At 47.1% G+C, this 20,007-nt stretch overlaps 1 protein-coding gene across 1 annotated transcript; it reads left to right on the forward strand.

The window, feature by feature from the left end:
• Positions 1–27: 27 nt before the first annotated feature.
• On the forward strand, positions 28–19,503 carry irbpl (interphotoreceptor retinoid-binding protein like; the record flags this gene model as incomplete). Its single annotated transcript, XM_079491894.1, has 8 exons — positions 28–2,345; positions 4,491–4,970; positions 10,263–10,949; positions 13,048–13,585; positions 15,413–15,603; positions 16,434–16,576; positions 18,595–18,752; positions 19,263–19,503. The coding sequence occupies 8 exons, from the start codon at positions 28–30 to the stop codon at positions 19,434–19,436; spliced, it is 4,689 nt and encodes a 1,562-aa protein (XP_079348020.1). The 3' UTR covers positions 19,437–19,503.
• Positions 19,504–20,007: the final 504 nt, after the last annotated feature.

Here is a 20,007-nt window from a genome sequence, read left to right on the forward strand (position 1 = left end):
TCTCGTGTTCACGTGCAGCTTCTCAGAATGGCGGGGTTTCGGCTCTCGCCGCCGCCGACGATGACACTTTTGGTGGCGCTTCTTCTCTGCCTCGGCTCGTCCTCCTCCGGCAGCAGCTCGCCGCCGTTCCAGCCCGCGCTGGTCCTCGACATGGCCAAGATCCTGCTCGACAACTACTGCCTCCCCGAGAACCTGCTGGGCATGCAGGAGGCCATCCAGCAGGCCATCAGCAGCGGCGAGATCCTCCAGATCTCCGACAAGAAGACGCTGGCGTCGGTGCTCACGGTCGGCGTGCAGGGCGCCCTGAACGACCCGCGGCTGACGGTGTCCTACGAGCCCAACTTCGTGGCCGTGATGCCGCCGGCGCTGCCCTCGCTGCCCACCGAGCAGCTGATACGGCTGGTGAGGAACTCGGTGAAGCTGGACGTCCTGGAGGGCAACGTGGGCTACCTGAGGATCGACCGCATCGTGGGCGAGGAGACCATGGCCAAGCTGGGCCCCCTGCTGAGGGACAACGTGTGGAACAAGGTGGCCCGCACGTCCTCCCTGATCTTCGACCTGAGGTACAGCACGGCGGGAGAGCTCTCCGGGGTCCCGTTCATCGTCTCCTACTTCTCGGACCCCGAGCCTCTCGTTCACATCGACACCGTCTTCGACAGGCCCTCCAACGCCACCCGGGAGCTGTGGACCATGGCCTCCATAGCGGGCGAACGGTACGGGAAGGCGAAGGACGTGATCATTTTGACCAGCAAGCGCACGGTGGGCGCGGCCGAGGCCGTGGCGTACACGCTGAAGCACCTGAACAGGGCCATCGTCGTGGGCGAGCGGTCGGCCGGCGGGTCGGTGAGAGTGCAGAAGATCAAGATCGGGGACTCTGGGTTCTACATCACGGTTCCCGTGGCCAGGTCCATCAACCCCATCACGGGCCAGAGCTGGGAGGTGAGCGGCGTTGCGCCCTCGGTGACCGTCCTCGCCAAGGAGGCCGTCGTCAGCGCGAAGGCCCTGCTGGCCATGAGGAGCGCCATCCCCAAGGCCGTGCGGAACATCTCGGACATCATCAGGAGGTTCTACGCCTTCACCGACCGAGTGCAGACGCTCCTGCACCACCTGGAGTCCACGGACTTCTTCTCCATCATCTCCGAGGAGGACCTGGCGACCAAACTCAACCAGGAGCTCCAGCTGGTCTCGGAAGACCCTCGCCTGATCATCAAGCACACGGACGACGACATCGCCCTCACGGGGGACTCGGACCCTGGGAAGGTCGTAGACGATTCGGCGTCACTAGAGGCGTTGGTTGATAGAGTGTTCAAAGTGCAGATCCTCCCGGGAAATACCGGTTATCTCCGCTTCGATGAGTTTATAGAGTCGTCCATGGTGGCCAAACTAGGACAGCTCATGGCTAAAAGGGTCTGGGAGCCTCTGAAAGATACCGAAAACCTTCTCATCGACCTGCGCTACAACACCGCCGGGTCGTCCGCCTCCCTAGGGCTGATCCTTTCCTATCTCAGCGATGCCTCGCAGAAACGCCATTTCTTCACCATATACGACCGAACTCAGAACACAACGAGGGAGTACAACACCCTACCTGGGCTCACGGGACCCGTCTACGGCTCCAAGCGTGGCGTCTACGTGCTGACCAGCTATTACACCGCGGGCGTCGGAGAGGAGTTCGCCTACCTCATGCAGTCGCTGCATCGCGGCACCGTCATCGGGGAGATCACCTCCGGCACCCTGATGCACTCCAAGTCCTTCCAGATCGAGGGCACGGACATCGCCATCACCGTCCCGTTCATCAACTTCATCGACAACAACGCGGAATGCTGGCTGGGAGGCGGCGTGGTCCCCGACGCCATCGTGCTCGCCGAGGAGGCCGTGGAGCACGTCCGCGAGGTCATCCGTTTCCACCGAGGCGTCATGGTGCTGATCGAGGGAGCCATGGCGATCCTGGAAACCCACTACGCCATCCCCGACGTGGCCGCCAGGGTCAGCAAGGCGGTGCTGCGTAAATGGACGGACGGCGCGTACCGCTCGGTGGTCGACTTCGAGTCGCTGGCGTCGCAGCTCACGGCCGACCTCCAGGAGACGTCCGGCGACCACCGCCTGCACATCTTCTACTGCGACGTGGAGCCCGAGACGCTGGACATCGTTCCCAAGATGCCGTCGGCCGAGGAGGCGGGGTACATCATCGACGCGCTGTTCAAGGTGGAGGTGATGCCGGGCAACGTGGGCTACCTGCGCTTCGACATGATGGCCGACGTGGAGGTGGTGAAGACCATCGGCCCGCAGCTCGTCAAGCTGGTCTGGAACAAGATCGTCAACACTGACACACTCGTCGTCGACATGCGGTATGTATGACACTGCGCAAAAAAGCATGGAATACGGGTGTGTATATATTACAGGAAACTCCCGTTAAAATTTCCAACAAACTCCGGTAAACTCCCGAATTGTACCATCACACCTGTATATTTCCGTATATGCCTGCTAAATTTCAGGTTCACGGGCAAATATAGTGCCCATAATTGCCCGTTAACTCCTCTTTTCACACAGTGTGCAGTTCAGTTTAGAGAGTCCGGTTATGAGTTAATACACAGAGATTAGAAGTAGCCCAAAACATGACATGGTATTCAATTATTCTGAAGTCAAATTATAAGGCAATAGACAGTGGTCCCATGGAGCCTACTGTACTCACGGCATATGTATTGATCACACCGTAGTATTTCCGTGTATGATGATAGATACATGAACAGCAAAATAATATGAATAAAGAAATACGAGCCTGTTATTTCACGAATTAAGTAATGAATTTGCTCCACAGCAGACATGATTGTCTGGGCCTTCGCCCCAAGGTCGGTTGTCATCAGATGGCCTAACCGGAGAGCTCTGAAAGAGTTTTAATATCACTTCCAGTACACTAGATCAAACTGTGGCCTCTTTTACGTAATGGTATAGATGCTCTTAAACAGTTGTGACAAATGTTTTCATTCGGTGCGGATTATGAGGAACTTTAACAGACTCTATAGGGCGCGTGGCGTGCACGGTGAGAAGAGGAACGACGCTTTAACAGACTCTATAGGGCGCGTGCACGGTGAGAAGAGGAACGACGCTTTAACAGACTCTATAGGGCGCGTGCACGGTGAGAAGAGGAACGACGCTTTAACAGACTCTATAGGGCGCGTGCACGGTGAGAAGAGGAACGACGCTTTTTAAAGACTATAGGGCGCGTGCACGGTGAGAAGAGGAACGACGCTTTAACAGACTCTATAGGGCGCGTGCACGGTGAGAAGAGGAACGACGCTTTAACAGACTCTATAGGGCGCGTGCACGGTGAGAAGAGGAACGACGCTTTAACAGACTCTATAGGGCGCGTGCACGGTGAGAAGAGGAACGACGCTTTAACAGACTCTATAGGGCGCGTGCACGGTGAGAAGAGGAACGACGCTTTAACAGACTCTATAGGGCGCGTGCACGGTGAGAAGAGGAACGACGCTTTAACAGACTCTATAGGGCGCGTGCACGGTGAGAAGAGGAACGACGCTTTAACAGACTCTATAGGGCGCGTGCACGGTGAGAAGAGGAACGACGCTTTAACAGACTCTATAGGGCGCGTGCACGGTGAGAAGAGGAACGACGCTTTTTAAAGACTCTATAGGGCGCGTGCACGGTGAGAAGAGGAACGACGCGAGTGCTATTCAGTATACTGTGGGCGAGTGGTAGCGTGCCGCTAGCGCTGTATGAACTTTGTTTATTGTTTATGTTTGGCTGGGACTGGGACTCATTTGGGTGGGGAGGGGGGTTGAGTGGTGATTATTGATTGTTGATTCCGGTTGTTTCCAATGTAAACTGTGTGTATATTGCTTGCCATTCGTTCTGCTCAACATCCTTTTGTGGCTTCTATATAAAATACCACAGAGTTAACCCGACGATCCCGTTGTTTTTTCCTTTAGCAATAATTATCCTTTCAGTGTAAAAGGCCGATTGTTACATAGTGGTTCCCAAAGTGGGGTCCAGGGACCCCCTGGGGTCCTTGAGGGAGTTCCAGCTAAATGATAGTTTGGTTTGATTTTACAATATAAATTGGGGGTCCCAGAGATAGAAATGACATTAAATGGGGGTATACGTAGACTAATGCATGTCAAACTGGGGGTCCTGAAGAAGGCAACTCGTTTGTCGAACGTTGGTAAATAAAACGTGTTTTTGGCATCAGGACTACGAGTTGTGCGACCTCTCCTTTCCATTTTTAAGTTTATCTCCCGTGGTCAGTACCTCCCTACCCTTGGTGTGGCTCCTACCCTCTTTGTTTGCTTTGAAACTGGGGGTCCTTGAAATTAAACGGGTTGAGAATTGCTGCTAGAGCCGTACAAATCTTCTCGTATGAGGGGGTCCCTGGCATATCTCTTCAAAAGGGGCGTCCGCGGGGCTAATTTAGTGTCAATTTGGGGGTCCTTGACGTGAACCACTGCTCTAAAAAGGTCTCTTTTGACACCAACCAGGTACAACACGGGCATCTACACCACGGCCATCCCTCTGCTGTGCACCTACTTCTTTGACGGCGAGCCTCCGCCCAAGCACCTCTACTCGGTCTTCAACCGCTCCACCAACGCCGTGACGGAGGTGCTGACGGCGCCACGGGTCCTGGGCCAGCGCTACGGCTCGTCCCGGGACGTCTTCATCCTCACATCCCACATGACGGGCTCCGCGGCCGAGGTGTTCGTGCGCGCCTTGAAGGACCTGGGCCGCGCCACCGTGGTCGGCGAGCCCACCATGGGCGGCTCGCTGTCCAGCGGGACCTACCAGATCGGGGACAGCATCCTGTACGTCTCCGTCCCCAACCTGGCGGTGCTGAGCGCCGCCACGGGGAAGGTGTGGAGCGTGTCGGGCGTGGAGCCGCACATCATCTGCCAGGCGAGCGACGCGCTGACGGTGGCCCAGAAGGTCATATCGTCGAGGCGGGCGAAGAGAGGCCACGGGAAGTAGGCTAGTCGGTGTTGTTCTGTTTTTAATAGGGGTGCACGATAATTAAATTATGACCGATATCGGATCTCCGATTATTTGCAGGGTTCATATCTGCCGATACCGATTCTGACCGATTCCGATATTATACAGAGGACCATAATGGAAACAAGCCTATAGGCCCTAATAGGGCTTGGCCCAAAGCCTGTTAATAAAGTATTCAATCAATCAATAAATAGCATAATACTTTTCCAAGTGTCTGTTTTCACAACTGAATGACTACTGTAGATTATATTTTTAATTGTATTTATTTTTTTGCTGGTGAAAACCGATTCAATAATCTGTATTATTTTGAGACTCATTCCGATACCGATATGGCATTTTTATGGCCGATATGGCCGATTCCGATATAATCGTGCATCCCTAGTTTTTAATCTACCTTCAACGTGATTACTTTACCCTTTGTTTAATTACAGTATACTTCTTGCATAACAACTATATCGGGGTTCCCTGTCTGTCTGTCTGTCTGTCTGTCTGTCTGTCTGTCTGTCTGTCTGTCTGTCTGTCTGTCTGTCTGTCTGTCTGTCTGGCTGTCTGTCTGTCTGTCTGTCTGTCTGTCTGTCTGTCTGTCTGTCCTGACTCTATATGCACTGTCCTATCTCTCTGTGTTAACCAACAACAAAGGAAGAAGTCAGAAAAACCCGGACATTTCAACTATAGCCTATATATTGCTTTCACAATAGTTAAGCCTATTGGACCCTGATCTGAAATACAAGATTTAAAAATGTGTCCCAAAAAATCTTTCCTAGATTTTTTTTGTTGTTGAAAATAACAGATCAACAAGATCACAGCGCATATCAATGTGGGGTGCAGTACTTAGTTTAGACAGTTTTTGGTTTAGACTAGTCATTGGTTAGACCAGTCATAGTCCTACAACTACAACCTATCTCAAACCCTCACCCTAAACCTAACCTCCCACGGGGCAGTTGTAAGTTGGCTCTTTTCAAGTAGCCCATCTGTAGGGTTAAAGTGGTTAGACTGATTGTGCTGGGGACCCCCTGGAACCCTTTACTATATACGTATATTGCAAAACAATAATCAGTACTCAGTCTCGGGTACATTTACTTAAATGCAGTACTAGGGCTTTCACTTCTAGTGATTTTTACTAGTCGACTAGTTGTCATTTAAAAAAATAATAATAAGTACATTTAAAAATGGTGTATATTGGTGACTAGTCAACTAGTACCAACAAGGTCGACTAGTGGATTTACTAGTCGACTAGTTGAGTACTATGCAGTACTCAAGTACACGTATTTCCTTACTGTCCACGACTGGCTCGTGAACACTTTTGCAAGACTGGACTTGTTGAAATATGACGTTATGAAACAGAACACTCTAACCTTTTCAAACACGATATGGGGAGATAGAGCAGAAACCAAGAAAACATCGGTTTATTATTATTATTATGGATCATATTAAATGTGATCCATAATCCATGTGATCCAAGAAAAATAAATAGTCAAACCTGAATGATTCTAATACTAGATCATTTCATTTTTTTATATATATATATTGATGCACTTTGTATTCATTTGGGCACCTTAAAACTCCTCTATTTGCACTTATAGGGAAGCCCTAACACTAAGCACATCCCAAAAGAAAAGATGAAAAACTGTGATGATATGAGATGCCTTTTATTTTGAAATATGATGACATCAGTGTGTTGTTTTTAACTTTGTGTAATTCCTGTTGACATCACATGTATTACTAATACCAAATGCATAATCCGACAATGTATTGTACGTGTTTGTTGACCCATTTTTAACGTGACTACAGAACCAGTTTAGGTTTAGAACTAAATGTACTTTGGTGTTTTTGGATTTAATCTTTTTAATGTTTAAATACATGTGTATACGTATGTGTCACTTATAGGTAGGCTTATCTTATGTAAGTATGTGGTCTTGTTGTTTTTCTTTAGACTTTACTCTTCAAATGCACTTAGGGAATATCCCTGTGCAATTGTTAAGCACTGAAAACAGCCACTAGAGGGAGCCAGTTGCAAAGAAACCTATTGTCTGTTAACTTCCTCTACTTGCTGCTGCAGGCAAAGATCTCTCCTCAGTTATTTCCCAATAAAGTAATATAAGTAATAAAATATTTAAACCACACACAAATAAACTAAATTGTTCATGATATTGTTTTGTTATTGCGAACGCAGTGATTGCGAACGCAGTGATTGCGAACGCAGTGAGCATTTACTATGAGACCCAGCAGATCATGTCTGTCTGTCTGTCTGTGTGTCTGTGTGTGTGTCACGCTGTAACACCACCCGCCCACCACCAGAGGGCGCAGCTGTATCACACACAAAAACACATGCACGCACGCACGCACGCACGCACACACACACACACACACACACACACACACACACACACACACACACACACACACACAAACAACTTAATTAAAAAAAACTTTACTTAAATAAAACTTAACTTAAAAAAAAGGAAAAACTTTAAAAAAAATCTTAAAAAAATCTTTAAAAAGAAAACTTAAAAAGAAAAAACTTACAAAAAAAACCTAACTTAAAAAAAAAACTTAAAAATAAAAAAACTTAAAAAAAAAATTAACTTAAAAAAAATCTTAAAAACTAAAAATATACCCTTAAAGTACGTAATTTATTCTAATTGTTGTTATTGCAATATACGGGCTGCGTTCGCTTCCCGCGTTCGCGCGTCTTACTTGTATTTAACAATATTAACAACAATGGATGTTCGTTACTTTAATAGACAAATAAGTCTGCTTGCTCGTGATAAGACATGTTTCTTATTCTATGTTGAGCAGCACATTATTGAACAGGGAAGTTGAGGGAAAGGCGGTGGATCAGGGGTAGAGTGGCCGGACGGTAACCGGCCGCAAGGTTGCCAGTTCGAACCCGGGCTCCCCCAGAAGTAGTGTCAACGTGTCCTTGAGCAAGACACTGAACCCCGAATTGCTCCTGATGTGCAGGTTGGTGCCTTCACTGCCTTGCATGGATTCCGCTGCCATCGGTGTATGAATGTGTGTGTGAATGGGTGAATGTAATGCACACTATGTAAAGCACCTTGGATAAAGGCGCTTTACATAGAGTGTAAGGCTATATAAATGCACCATTAACAACTTGACCCTAATTTCGTCTTTATGTCAGGCACATTATTATAGACAAAGACTTTCAAGAAATGTTCAAAAGATGTTCCGAAAAGTCTATCTTGTGAGCTTGCAGAAACCTCGATTTCACTACTTTTGATTGAACACCGAGCAAGCATGCCTATTCTAGGGAGAAACAGTCGCCCACAGAATAGCAGATTGTTAGTGCATGGTTGGTTAAAGTCAAGTTGTAACTTATAGGTTAGTTTGAATAAGAATAGAAGAAAGTGGTTCACCCATTCAGGACGGGAACCCCTTTTGGTGTTTTGAGCATTATGTTATACTTTAGCTATTGAAAAATAGCAGATCTACAAGCTCATAGCGCTACGAGCTTGTAGATTTGCTATTTTTGGAAAATCGTGAAAATGTGCCTCAAATCTTTGAATATATATAGTTGTTACAGAGTGACCGTTTTTAACTAAAATCTTTGCTTCTGGGGGTCGGTCCCTGGAACAACATGTTTTCAGATGGGGGTCGGCGGCCAATTACATAATACTTTTTTCTGGGGTCCTTGACATGAAATATTGAGCACCACTGATATAGAAACATCAGGGTTTTTCCAGAAAACTGTCACGATTTAGAAGACATTTTTTAAATGTCGACGTCAGGCCCTTATAACTGGTGTGTGATCCACTGAATGCCCAGTGCCAGATCAGCGTGCAAAAACAGGGCTTGAGGTCAATCAAAATGCTCCCACAAGTGGGAGGACAGAGCAGCAGATTGTTGTTCTAAGCCTGTGAGAATAAAGTGCTGACTTAGACTTAGCATACCAGATGGAATAAGCCTGTGCAACAAATGTTGGGGTATGCAAAAAATTGCTAAGACGGCAAGCTTTCTCACTGCGGAATGAACTTCCACCTAGAAACTGTGATGATGTTAGATTAACCCATTCAGGCCTGACGTCGAAATTAAAAAAAAAAAAAGATTTCTAAATCATGACAATTTTCGGAAAGATTTGAGGCACATTTTAACGATTTTTCAAAAATAGCAGACCTACAAGTTCATAGCGCGCCACTCGGTGGCGCGCTATGAGCTTGTAGATCTGCTATTTTTCAATAGCTAAATTATAACAATGTTTAAAACACCAAAACGGGTTCCCGCCCCAAAATGGGTTAATGGTTAATGTGGTTAAACGCTAACGTGACATGGATGCGTTCCAGGTCTCAATAGGTTAATTCCTTTTCATAAAACAAAAACCGAAGAAAAAAAACCCCCCATTGCATCGGCGTGGGATTTATATGCAAGATGATTGATGATGAATTATACTGTTGAGGTGTTGAGGTAAAGAAAATGCCAGCACTCATTGTATGTCCTTTTACATGATTTTATTTACCTCTGAGAATGAAAACGTACGCGTTTCGGCCTGTATGGCCTTCCTCAGCGCTTGTCTGTATGGCCTGTATGGCCTGTATTGGCCTGTATGGCCTTCCTCAGCGCTTGTCTGCTACGGCAGTACTTTTCTCTCAATTATACTGTTGTGAGACATCCTTTCGTCGTGTCATTAGAGAGGTTATGTTTGCATTCTGTGCACGTGCATGAAAGGCAATACAACCACAGTCCACAAATTATATCCTACACAAATACCTACAGTATGTGTCATACAGTCATACAACAAGTTCACTTAGTTTAGACTCATTAATCTCCCGGGCCCTTTTCAACAAGAACCACAGAGATGCAACTATTCAACTTTCTGTATGCATACAGGTAACATACAAACCACTGTCTGAGCCTCTATAAAGATGCAAACACACATGGAAGGTGCTCAGAAAATAGCCCTAGACAGTGGCTGAGTGAAGTAGGGTAACTATTTCTATACCAGCCACAATCCCTTCGTTAGAGATAACCCTGTCTGTTACACATGTTACCATAAATGGCACAGGATAGATTCTAATATTTACCGTAAGTCTCTTGCCAGGTGTATTTAGGGATGGTTTATTGGGCAACGTGGTGCGACCCTAGCTTGTTATTGTCTTACAGAAGCACTGCAGGGGATAATGCGATTAGGGGTTTATTGTGGGGGGCAAAGCCTCTTAGGTGAGCGTTAACAGAAACCCTGCAGTCAGGAAACAGTCCCATTTGTCAAAGGACCTCAGCGTGGACGGACGGAGGTTCTTGTTTCTCTGAAGTCTCTCTGAAACGAGAGAGAAAAGGAAAATGGCTAAAGCAGTCCTTCTGGCGGTGTCTCTGCTCCTCCTGAGCAACGTGCTGGTGGTCCGCGCCACCTTCCCTCCCAGCCTCATCATAGACATGGCCACGATCCTCCTGGACAACTACTGCTCCCCGGAGAAGCTGGTGGGCATGCAGGGCGCCATCGACGCGGCCTCCAGCAACACAGAGATCCTCAGCATCCCCGACCCGGAGACCCTGGCCAGCGTGCTCACCTCGGGGGTCCAGAGCACCATCAACGACCCGCGCCTCAAGGTCTCCCACGAGCCGGGCTACATCGCCGCCGCCGCCCCTCCCCAGGTCCCCGAGCTGCCCGCCGAGCAGCTCATCGCCGTGCTCCAGCACTCCATCAAGCTGGACGTGCTGGAGGGCAACGTGGGCTACCTGCGCATCGACCACATCCTGGGCGCGCAGGTTGCCGAGAAGATCGGGCCCATGCTCCTGGAGCTGGTGTGGAGCAAGCTGCAGCCCTCCTCCGCGCTGATCTTTGACCTGCGCCACACCGCCAGCGGGGACATCTCGGGCCTGCCCTACATCGTGTCGTACTTCACCGAGGCCGAGCCCGCCATCCACATCGACACCGTCTACGACCGCCCCTCGGACACGACCACGGAGCTGTTCACCATGACCGAGCTGCTCGGACAGAGGTACGTACGACCGCCCCTCGGACACGACCATTATGGTTCACCATGACCGACCTGCTCGGACAGAGGTACGTACGACCCAGAGTAATCTAGTAAGAGAGTGGCGACACTAGCGTTGACTCCCATTGTAACAATGGAATGCGGAAGTGCTCATTCTATCTCAATGGGATAGTTCCAGCCATAGGAGCAATGTTTGGAACTATAGCCCATAGGCACCCGCTTTGCGGCGAGATCAAAGCGTGTCGCTACTCTCCTACTCTACACTCTGGTACGACCGCCCCTCGGACACGACCACCGAGCTGTTCTCCATGCTCGGCCTGCTCGGACAGAGGTACGGATTAATTATGCGCCAATTAAACCCTGCAAGGCCCACCGCTGCAACATTACATTTATTACCATTACCATTTATATTTTAATTAATGTATTAATTAATTTGTTATTTTTTCCACCTAAACATCATCATTGATGTTCATTGTTTAGTCTTGCAATGCCATTGGTCATGATATTTGCATATAAATGCACAGAGGCATTCACACAACTTAAAAATCTCAATTTTTTAAAAAGAAATTAACAATTTTTAACAATTAATTTTTAACAATTAATTTTTAACAATTAATTTTTAACAATTAATTTTTAACAATTAATTTTTAACAATTAATTTTTAACAATTTTTAACCTTAACCTTTGACCTTTAACCCTGAAAAAAGTAAGTAAAATGCCTGTAATATATATATATATTATCCCCCAAATGTAAATGATGAATGTATTATTATTTGAATAATTATTATAAATGTGCATAAAATTTGCAAAAACCTTTTTTTATATAATTTCCTCACAAAGTCCCAGTAGTACAAAGTAGTAGTACGGTTGAAATCTCTTTTTTGCAAGTAGAAATATATCCGGGTCTTGCAGGGTTAAAATTAAGCCCCTCGTTGTCCACACCAACGGCGTACAGTTGATTTAGTCGACTAAAATGTATTTTGGCGGGCCTTAATGCCGTCATAATGACTGATTTTACACTTGCTGAAAATCGCCGATCTACAAGCTCACAACGCGTCGTAGATCTGCTATTGTCAGCATGCAACCAAGTGTAAAATTACTTGTCTGTTACTTACACTGGATCTCTTGTCCACTAGTCCCTTCCTAACGTTTTAGTCTAGTTTTTATTTGTTGACAAAATGTTAGGCATCGTAGCTTACTGGTAGTTTTCATTTCGTTTCCATTTCGTTTTCGTCAGTGAAAAAAAGTAGCCGACGAACATTTTTTGTCATAGTTTTATTTGACAAAATCAACGCTGGGGGGTTGCGGCAAGGTTGAGAACCACTGTATGTGGGTGACTGTGTGACTGCGTGCGTGCGTGCGTGCGTGCGTGCGTCTGTTCACTTTTTATAAATAATTTATGCATTCACATGGAAATTACGTACAATACAAATCAAATGAGGCATTTCAATACAAAAGTGCTTATATTGTTTTTATATAAGTGCCATGGTTTTAGTTTGTTTGTCTCGAGTCCAGAGATCTCAGTCTTTTCAGTTCAGTCTTTATCTCAGGAGACCATCACTCCTGAGATGGCCTCCTGGTGAATCACCATGCGGCACTTCTGGAGTTCCATATTTTGTTAACAACAGTGCAAACAATAGCCCAGTAAAAACCGTGCTCCATGGCATGACATTTTTTCAATACAAACCCCATACATGACAGCATTATAGGTGACACTAAGATTATGCGTGGCCCATAGCACTTATCCTACCCCCTTAGATAGCACTTTTTAGACTTAGATAGCATTTGAAACAGACTTATAGCATGTCATGTAGACAGCACAATAATTGCATTGTATATAGTCATAGCACATCATAGTAGCCTACATATGTATAGCATAGTATAGTATATATGTATAGTTAATATGTATAGTGTCATTATATAGATATGTTCTAGTTACGTTCTTAGCTTACGCATGTTTCATGATAAATGCATTTTATATATGTGATGTATTCCCATGCTTTTGTTCCTGCCTAATGTAAATCGCTCTGGATTAAGAGCGTCTGCTAAATGCCTAAATTGTAAATTGTTTCACCATGTCCGACCTGCTCGGCGCCCACAGGTACGGCAGCACCAAGCCCCTGGTCATCCTCACAAGCCAGCACACCACCGGCGTGGCCGAGGACGTGGCCTACTGCCTGCAGACCCTCAAGAGGGCCACCCTCGTCGGAGAGAAGACGGCCGGGGGCTCCCTGAAGGTCGACAAGATCCGCGTGACCGACACCGACTTCTACGTCACCATCCCCACCGCCAAGTCCGTCAACCCCGTCACGGGCTCCACCTGGGAGGTCGTCGGCGTCAGCCCAGACGTCGAAGTCGCCGCCGAGGATGCGCTAGCCACCGCCCTGGAGATTCTCGCGCTGCGCGCCCAGGTCGACGCCATCGTGGAGGGGTCCGCCGCGCTGGTCGCCGAGAACTACGCCTTCGAGGCGGTCGGTGCCGACGTGGCCGACAAACTGAAGGGACTGCTGGCCGGCGGCGAGTACGGCCTGGTCAACACCAAGGCCGGCCTGGAGGCCAAGCTGTCTGGAGACCTGAACACTCTGTCTGGAGACAAGAGTCTGAAGACCACCAGTAACACCCCGGCTCTGCCACCCATGGTAAGACAACATGTTTTATAGGAAAAGAGAGGAAGCCGCACACTCATATGCTCCGAAGGATAAGTTTATTGACGACGTTTCGAGCCAAGGCTCTTCATCTGGTCAAACTCAAGATGTCAGTGATCCACCCACTTAGTAGACACCCATGGGTCACGTTACTAGTGTGGGTGGAACCAACACAACATGGTCATTAGATCAATTCATGAAATATCATTAAATATAGTGTTACACATTTCTCAAATCCACAGCCGTGGAATAAGCAAAAGGACATCATGATTATTATAGAATCTAGGATAGTGATTCACATAATCAGGTATTATTACTTAGGCAACAATTTGAATATATACAGTGTACAATAAAGAAATTATAGAAAATGGCTGATGGGGAAGTCCTCGTTCATTCCCTTTGGGGACATTGTATTCAAAGTGTAAATCCAAAAGGATTCACGTTGTAGCAATAGTCTATTTAGATCCCCTCCTCGCCTGGGGCATTTTACATGTTCAATCCCCTGATATCTCAAGACAATGTTTTCACTTCAAGCATGTATAACAATACATAATACATTATACAAGACACTTGAGTGGCCCGCAAAGGTGTAGGCTGAAGCTAAAAGCTTATAATTGCCTACCCTATTTGTTTTACAGAATAAAATATCAAAACACATCAATAGAGCTAACAAAACTTTATTAATTCAAGTAAGAAAAGAACAAATTTATGACTGCATTACTGGATTATATACATCCATGATGAATTGTTTTGCATATCAAAACTAAAGAACAAAAATAACTGTGTTTTTTTTGCATATAAGTGTATATTTGTATTGTTCTGATGAATTGAAAATGGAGGACGTTGACCCTTTTATATGTAAACAAGTCTTAAGGTGGTTGCACACTGGACATGTTTTTTGGAAAACCGACGGAAAAACACAGCTAAACATCCGACATGTCCAGTGTGCAGGGACATGTCCAGTGTGCAGGGACATGTCCAGTGTGCAGGGACATGTCCAGTGTGCAGGGACATGTCCAGTGTGCAGGGACATGTCCAGTGTGCAGGGACATGTCCAGTGTGCAGGGACCATGTCCAGTGTGCAGGGACATGTCCAGTGTGCAGGGACCATGTCCAGTGTGCAGGGACATGTCCAGTGTGCAGGGACCATGTCCAGTGTGCAGGGACCATGTCCAGTGTGCAGGGACCATGTCCAGTGTGCAGGGACATGTCCAGTGTGCAGGGACATGTCCAGTGTGCAGGGACATGTCCAGTGTGCAGGGACCTTTGCTTTGTCTGGTTTTACCCTCACAGCAGATTTTGCATTGATCTGTACTTTCATTGAACTGTACCCATATTCTACAAACTGTTACAATTTTCAATCAATCAATCAATCTGACAAACGCAGACATTGTATAAAAAAGCACACCCATGTGAAGTGATGGGCGCTAATATATTAAAGTCTAACTCATGTTGATTAGGTGATGTAATGGTGATGTGAAACAAACGGTGCCAACACAAACATTAAACGCCATTAACAATAAAGAGACAATATGACGTAATGAGTTACAAAATTACATACGTTTTCCCTTCATTGTCAATGGCGTTTATTAAACAAACATTGAACTAAAGACAAACATTCAACCTGTGTATATATAGGCACCCCTCAAAAACACGTAATTATGTGAAATGTGTGTAAAAACATTTATAAAGTATATAGATCATGTGCTATTTTACTTCTTAACATAAAGCAGAAATGGTTTCACTTGATACTTTGGCCACATATATACTTAACCAAACCGTAGAGCTAAAGAAGTGACATAAACTCTTCCGTTGCCACAGGACTATTCTCCCGAGATGTTCATCGAGCTGATCAAGGTGTCCTTCCACACCGACCTGTTGGAGCACAACATCGGCTACCTGCGCTTCGACATGTTCGGAGACTTCGAGGAGGTCAAGGCCATCGCCCAGATCATCGTGGAACACGTCTGGAACAAGGTGGTCAACACCGACGGGATGATCATCGACCTCAGGTACAGTGGTGCTCAGCCTGTGATCTTGCGGGGGTTCCCCGGTTGTACCACTTCACCACTTTTTAATGTCTCTTAGGCGTGACCTGAAAAGGTTGCGTGCGTGCGTGCGTGCGTGCGTGCGTGCGTGCGTGCGTGCGTGCGTGCGTGCGTGTATAGTGCTTTTCTAAGAACATGCACGTGAGGGCCATTGGAGAGGACAAAATAACTACTTTCAGTAACTAAGATAAGCAAAAGATAAGAATTAATAGCAATAAAACACCAACACCAAAAATAAAGAGTTGAAATCAAAGTCAACTCGGAAAGGCAATTCAGAACCGGTAGGTCATTCTTAGAATGTAATAAGTGCAGGGTGATGCACAGCAATTTATTGCCAAATAAACGGCCAGGGTGAAGCAGAACTGATGCAAACTAAATCAATCAAATCGATTCGAGAATAACTAGAAAAAGTGCCCCTCGGGGCACAGGTCTCTACCAGGGCAGGTCAGGTTGTGGCCTCCTGGTGGCGCTATAATAGGCCAATGTGTAAAGGATGGGATATATTCCTCAGCCTAGTAGGAACGTGCGTGAAAGATTTCACGTAAATTGCACGCTGCGTTCATGATTTGAGGCTTTTTGTTCAAACCGGGCCAGTCCTGCAAACTTTGAAAGCCAATGTTAGCCAATTAGGATGGAATATGAAATATCGGACAGATCCGACTTGAGCACATGACTATAGAGATACTGTGTAATCGCAAAAAATGTGTTTTACAAAAGTCGGCCTCCTGGCAATTAGCTGGTAACGGAAAGAGTTTGGGACATAACATAACCGACTGTGATGGTATGCCTTGCAGGAACAACGTTGGCGGTCCCACCACGGCCATCGCTGGGTTCTGCTCCTACTTCTTCGACGCCGACAGGAAGATCCTGCTGGACAAGCTGTACGACAGACCTTCTGACACCACCACGGAGCTCTGGACCATCGACGAACTCACTGGTAAACGGAGCAGATCAATTAAGCAATATTACACAAGAGGGTGTGCGTTACTGTCATTGATGGCACGCCTGCATTGCTGCAAGAAAGAGCCCAAGGCAAGTTATGTAAGCAGCGCAGAAGTGACGCACACCCTCGAGTGTAATATTGCGATTATACAACAGTTACCCTTAAAACTAAGATAGTCGCCAAAAAATGGGTAAGGCCTGGCGGGGCTAGAAGGTTGAGAATCACTGATCTACAAGCTTATACCTGCCCTAACTGCCCTCCTAACTCATTAGTGATGTTGCTATAAGTATGCCTGCCCTGACTGCCCTCTAACTCATTAGTGTGGTTGCTATAAGTATACCTGCCCTGACTGCCCTCCTAACTCATTAGTGTGGTTGCTATAAGTATACCTGCCCTGACTGCCCTCTAACTCATTAGTGTGGTTGCTATAAGTATACCTGCCCTGACTGCCCTCCTAACTCATTAGTGTGGTTGCTATAAGTATACCTGCCCTGACTGCCCACTAACTCATTAGTGTGGTTGCTATAAGTATACCTGCCCTGACTGCCCACTAACTCATTAGTGTGGTTGCTATAAGTATACCTGCCCTGACTGCCCTCCTAACTCATTAGTGTGGTTGCTATAAGTATACCTGCCCTGACTGCCCTCCTAACTCATTAGTGTGGTTGCTATAAGTATACCTGCCCTGACTGCCCTCCTAACTCATTAGTGATGTTGCTATAAGTATACCTGCCCTGACTGCCCACTAACTCATTAGTGTGGTTGCTATAAGTATACCTGCCCTGACTGCCCTCCTAACTCCTTAGTGTGGTTGCTATAAGTATGCCTGCCCTGACTGCCCTCTAACTCATTAGTGATGTTGCTATAAGTATACCTGCCCTGACTGCCCTCCTAACTCATTAGTGTGGTTGCTATAAGTATACCTGCCCTGACTGCCCTCCTAACTCCTTAGTGTGGTTGCTATAAGTATGCCTGCCCTGACTGCCCACTAACTCATTAGTGTGGTTGCTATAAGTATACCTGCCCTGACTGCCCTCCTAACTCATTAGTGATGTTGCTATAAGTATACCTGCCCTGACTGCCCACTAACTCATTAGTGTGGTTGCTATAAGTATACCTGCCCTGACTGCCCTCCTAACTCCTTAGTGTGGTTGCTATAAGTATGCCTGCCCTGACTGCCCTCTAACTCATTAGTGATGTTGCTATAAGTATGCCTGCCCTGACTGCCCACTAACTCATTAGTGATGTTGCTATAAGTATGCCTGCCCTGACTGCCCTCTAACTCATTAGTGTGGTTGCTATAAGTATGCCTGCCCTGACTGCCCTCTAACTCATTAGTGTGGTTGCTATAAGTATGCCTGCCCTGACTGCCCTCCTAACTCCTTAGTGTGGTTGCTATAAGTATGCCTGCCCTGACTGCCCTCTAACTCATTAGTGATGTTGCTATAAGTATGCCTGCCCTGACTGCCCACTAACTCATTAGTGATGTTGCTATAAGTATGCCTGCCCTGACTGCCCTCTAACTCATTAGTGTGGTTGCTATAAGTATGCCTGCCCTGACTGCCCTCTAACTCATTAGTGTGGTTGCTATAAGTATGCCTGCCCTGACTGCCCACTAACTCATTAGTGTGGTTGCTATAATAGGCAACACACTATTTTTCTCGGCCCGAGAGTTTTGTTTGCCAGCAACGTGAACCTGCATGCCTTTTGTTAACGTTTGCACCACAGCTTTTGCCCATGCTTCACACACTGTGTTGTTGTCACTGTGATGGAAGCATTAAATCACAATATATAATATAAACGGTAAGACGGAATCCAGCTCCCGGTGCGTGGATTCCTCGCGACTCGCGTCAGTACAATCACTCTTGCAATTTCCCAGATAATTGCACTTTCTATTTTACTCATTGCGTCTCTTTCATCATTCTCTCCTTCCTCTACTTTCCATCCTCTCTCTTCCCCTACTCCTTGCACCCCTGTTTCCTCGTTCTCCTTTCTCTCCTCCCTCCGTAAAGGTGCGCGGTACGGCGCCACAAAGAGCCTCCTCATCCTGACCAGCGGAGCGACCTCCGGCGCCGCCGAGGAGTTCGTCTACATCATGAAGAAGCTCGGCCGCGCCATGATCATCGGAGAGACCACCGCCGGGAGCTCCCACCCCCCCCAGACCTTCCAGGTACATGTAGTGAGACAATGGAAAGACATAAATCACACCCGTGTGAACTGAGTGGTGCAACTCCGTGTGGGGAGGTCCCCGGGACAGGGGGGCCCCCAGTTGAGTTCTCAATGGGCCCGGCCCCAACTGGGCCCTAACTGATCAGGCCTGGGCCCGGCCCGGCTAGACTAATTAGCATAGATTTGAGGTCTGCCCGGCCCTAAAACTTTGGGTCGTGTCAGGCCAAAGTCGGGTTTGGGCAGAATTTGAGAACTCTACACAGAGTAAAAGTGAAGTTACGCCAGTCAGCACCATCTTCATAATAGATAAATACACAAACAGACAGAACGGAACTATTATTTTTATTATTATAAAAAAATGCAATCCTACTGATTAGCATACATTTTATCCTGGCCCATTTCGGGCCCATGTCGGGTCGGGCACACACACACACACACACACACACACACACACACACACACACACACACACTTGAACTGTTCATAACCCTATACTTGCCTACACTTCCAGGTGGGCGAGACCGGCGTGTACCTCAGCATCCCCACGGTGCGCTGCGACACGGCGGGGGCGGGTCCCGCCTGGGAGGGCGCCGGCGTGGCGCCGCACATCCCCGTGGCCGCCGACGCCGCCCTGGAGACGGCCACGGGCATCCTCAACAAGCACTTTTCCGGCCAGAAGAAGTGAAGTGAACCGCCGCCTCCTCCTCCTCCGCCCCGCCCCGCCCCGCGGCGGCTGATACGGAGCTGACGCCGTTCCTTCCTGCAATGGTCACTTTTTAATATGCTTTCTTTTCTTTTTATTTGTATTTGTTTGTTGTTTTGGGGGGTTGTTTGTGGGGGGGGGTGGCCAAACAAAGGATTCATGTTTTTTTTTAGGATGTGAAAAAGTTGTTTGGTGTTAATATAAATATACAAGAATGTAGGACAACGAGTGTCCAACGCGTTGTGCGAGGGTTTGTTTTGTTGTTCTCTCTTTTACACCTAAGCCTTCTTTTTAGCCTGTTTTGTTTTGTATAAAAAGAAAGAAGTGATGAGACCAAAATACAACAACAGGGTGTCCTGGCATAGGGTAGGTTTGTGCTTCTGTCATTGATTCCAGTAGGTTTTTTTTAACAGTTTCACTCCTTTGTGTGTGTGTGTGTGTGTGTGTGTGTGTGTGTGTGTGTGTGTGTGTGTGTGTGTGTGTGTGTGTGTGTGTGTGTGTGTGTGTGTGTGTGCGTGCGTGCGTGCGCGGGGGGGTACCGAGTCATGGGTTT

Source organism: Electrona antarctica, assembly GCF_951216825.1.
Source record: "Electrona antarctica genome assembly, chromosome: 22".
In the NCBI taxonomy this organism is placed as follows: domain Eukaryota; kingdom Metazoa; phylum Chordata; class Actinopteri; order Myctophiformes; family Myctophidae; genus Electrona; species Electrona antarctica.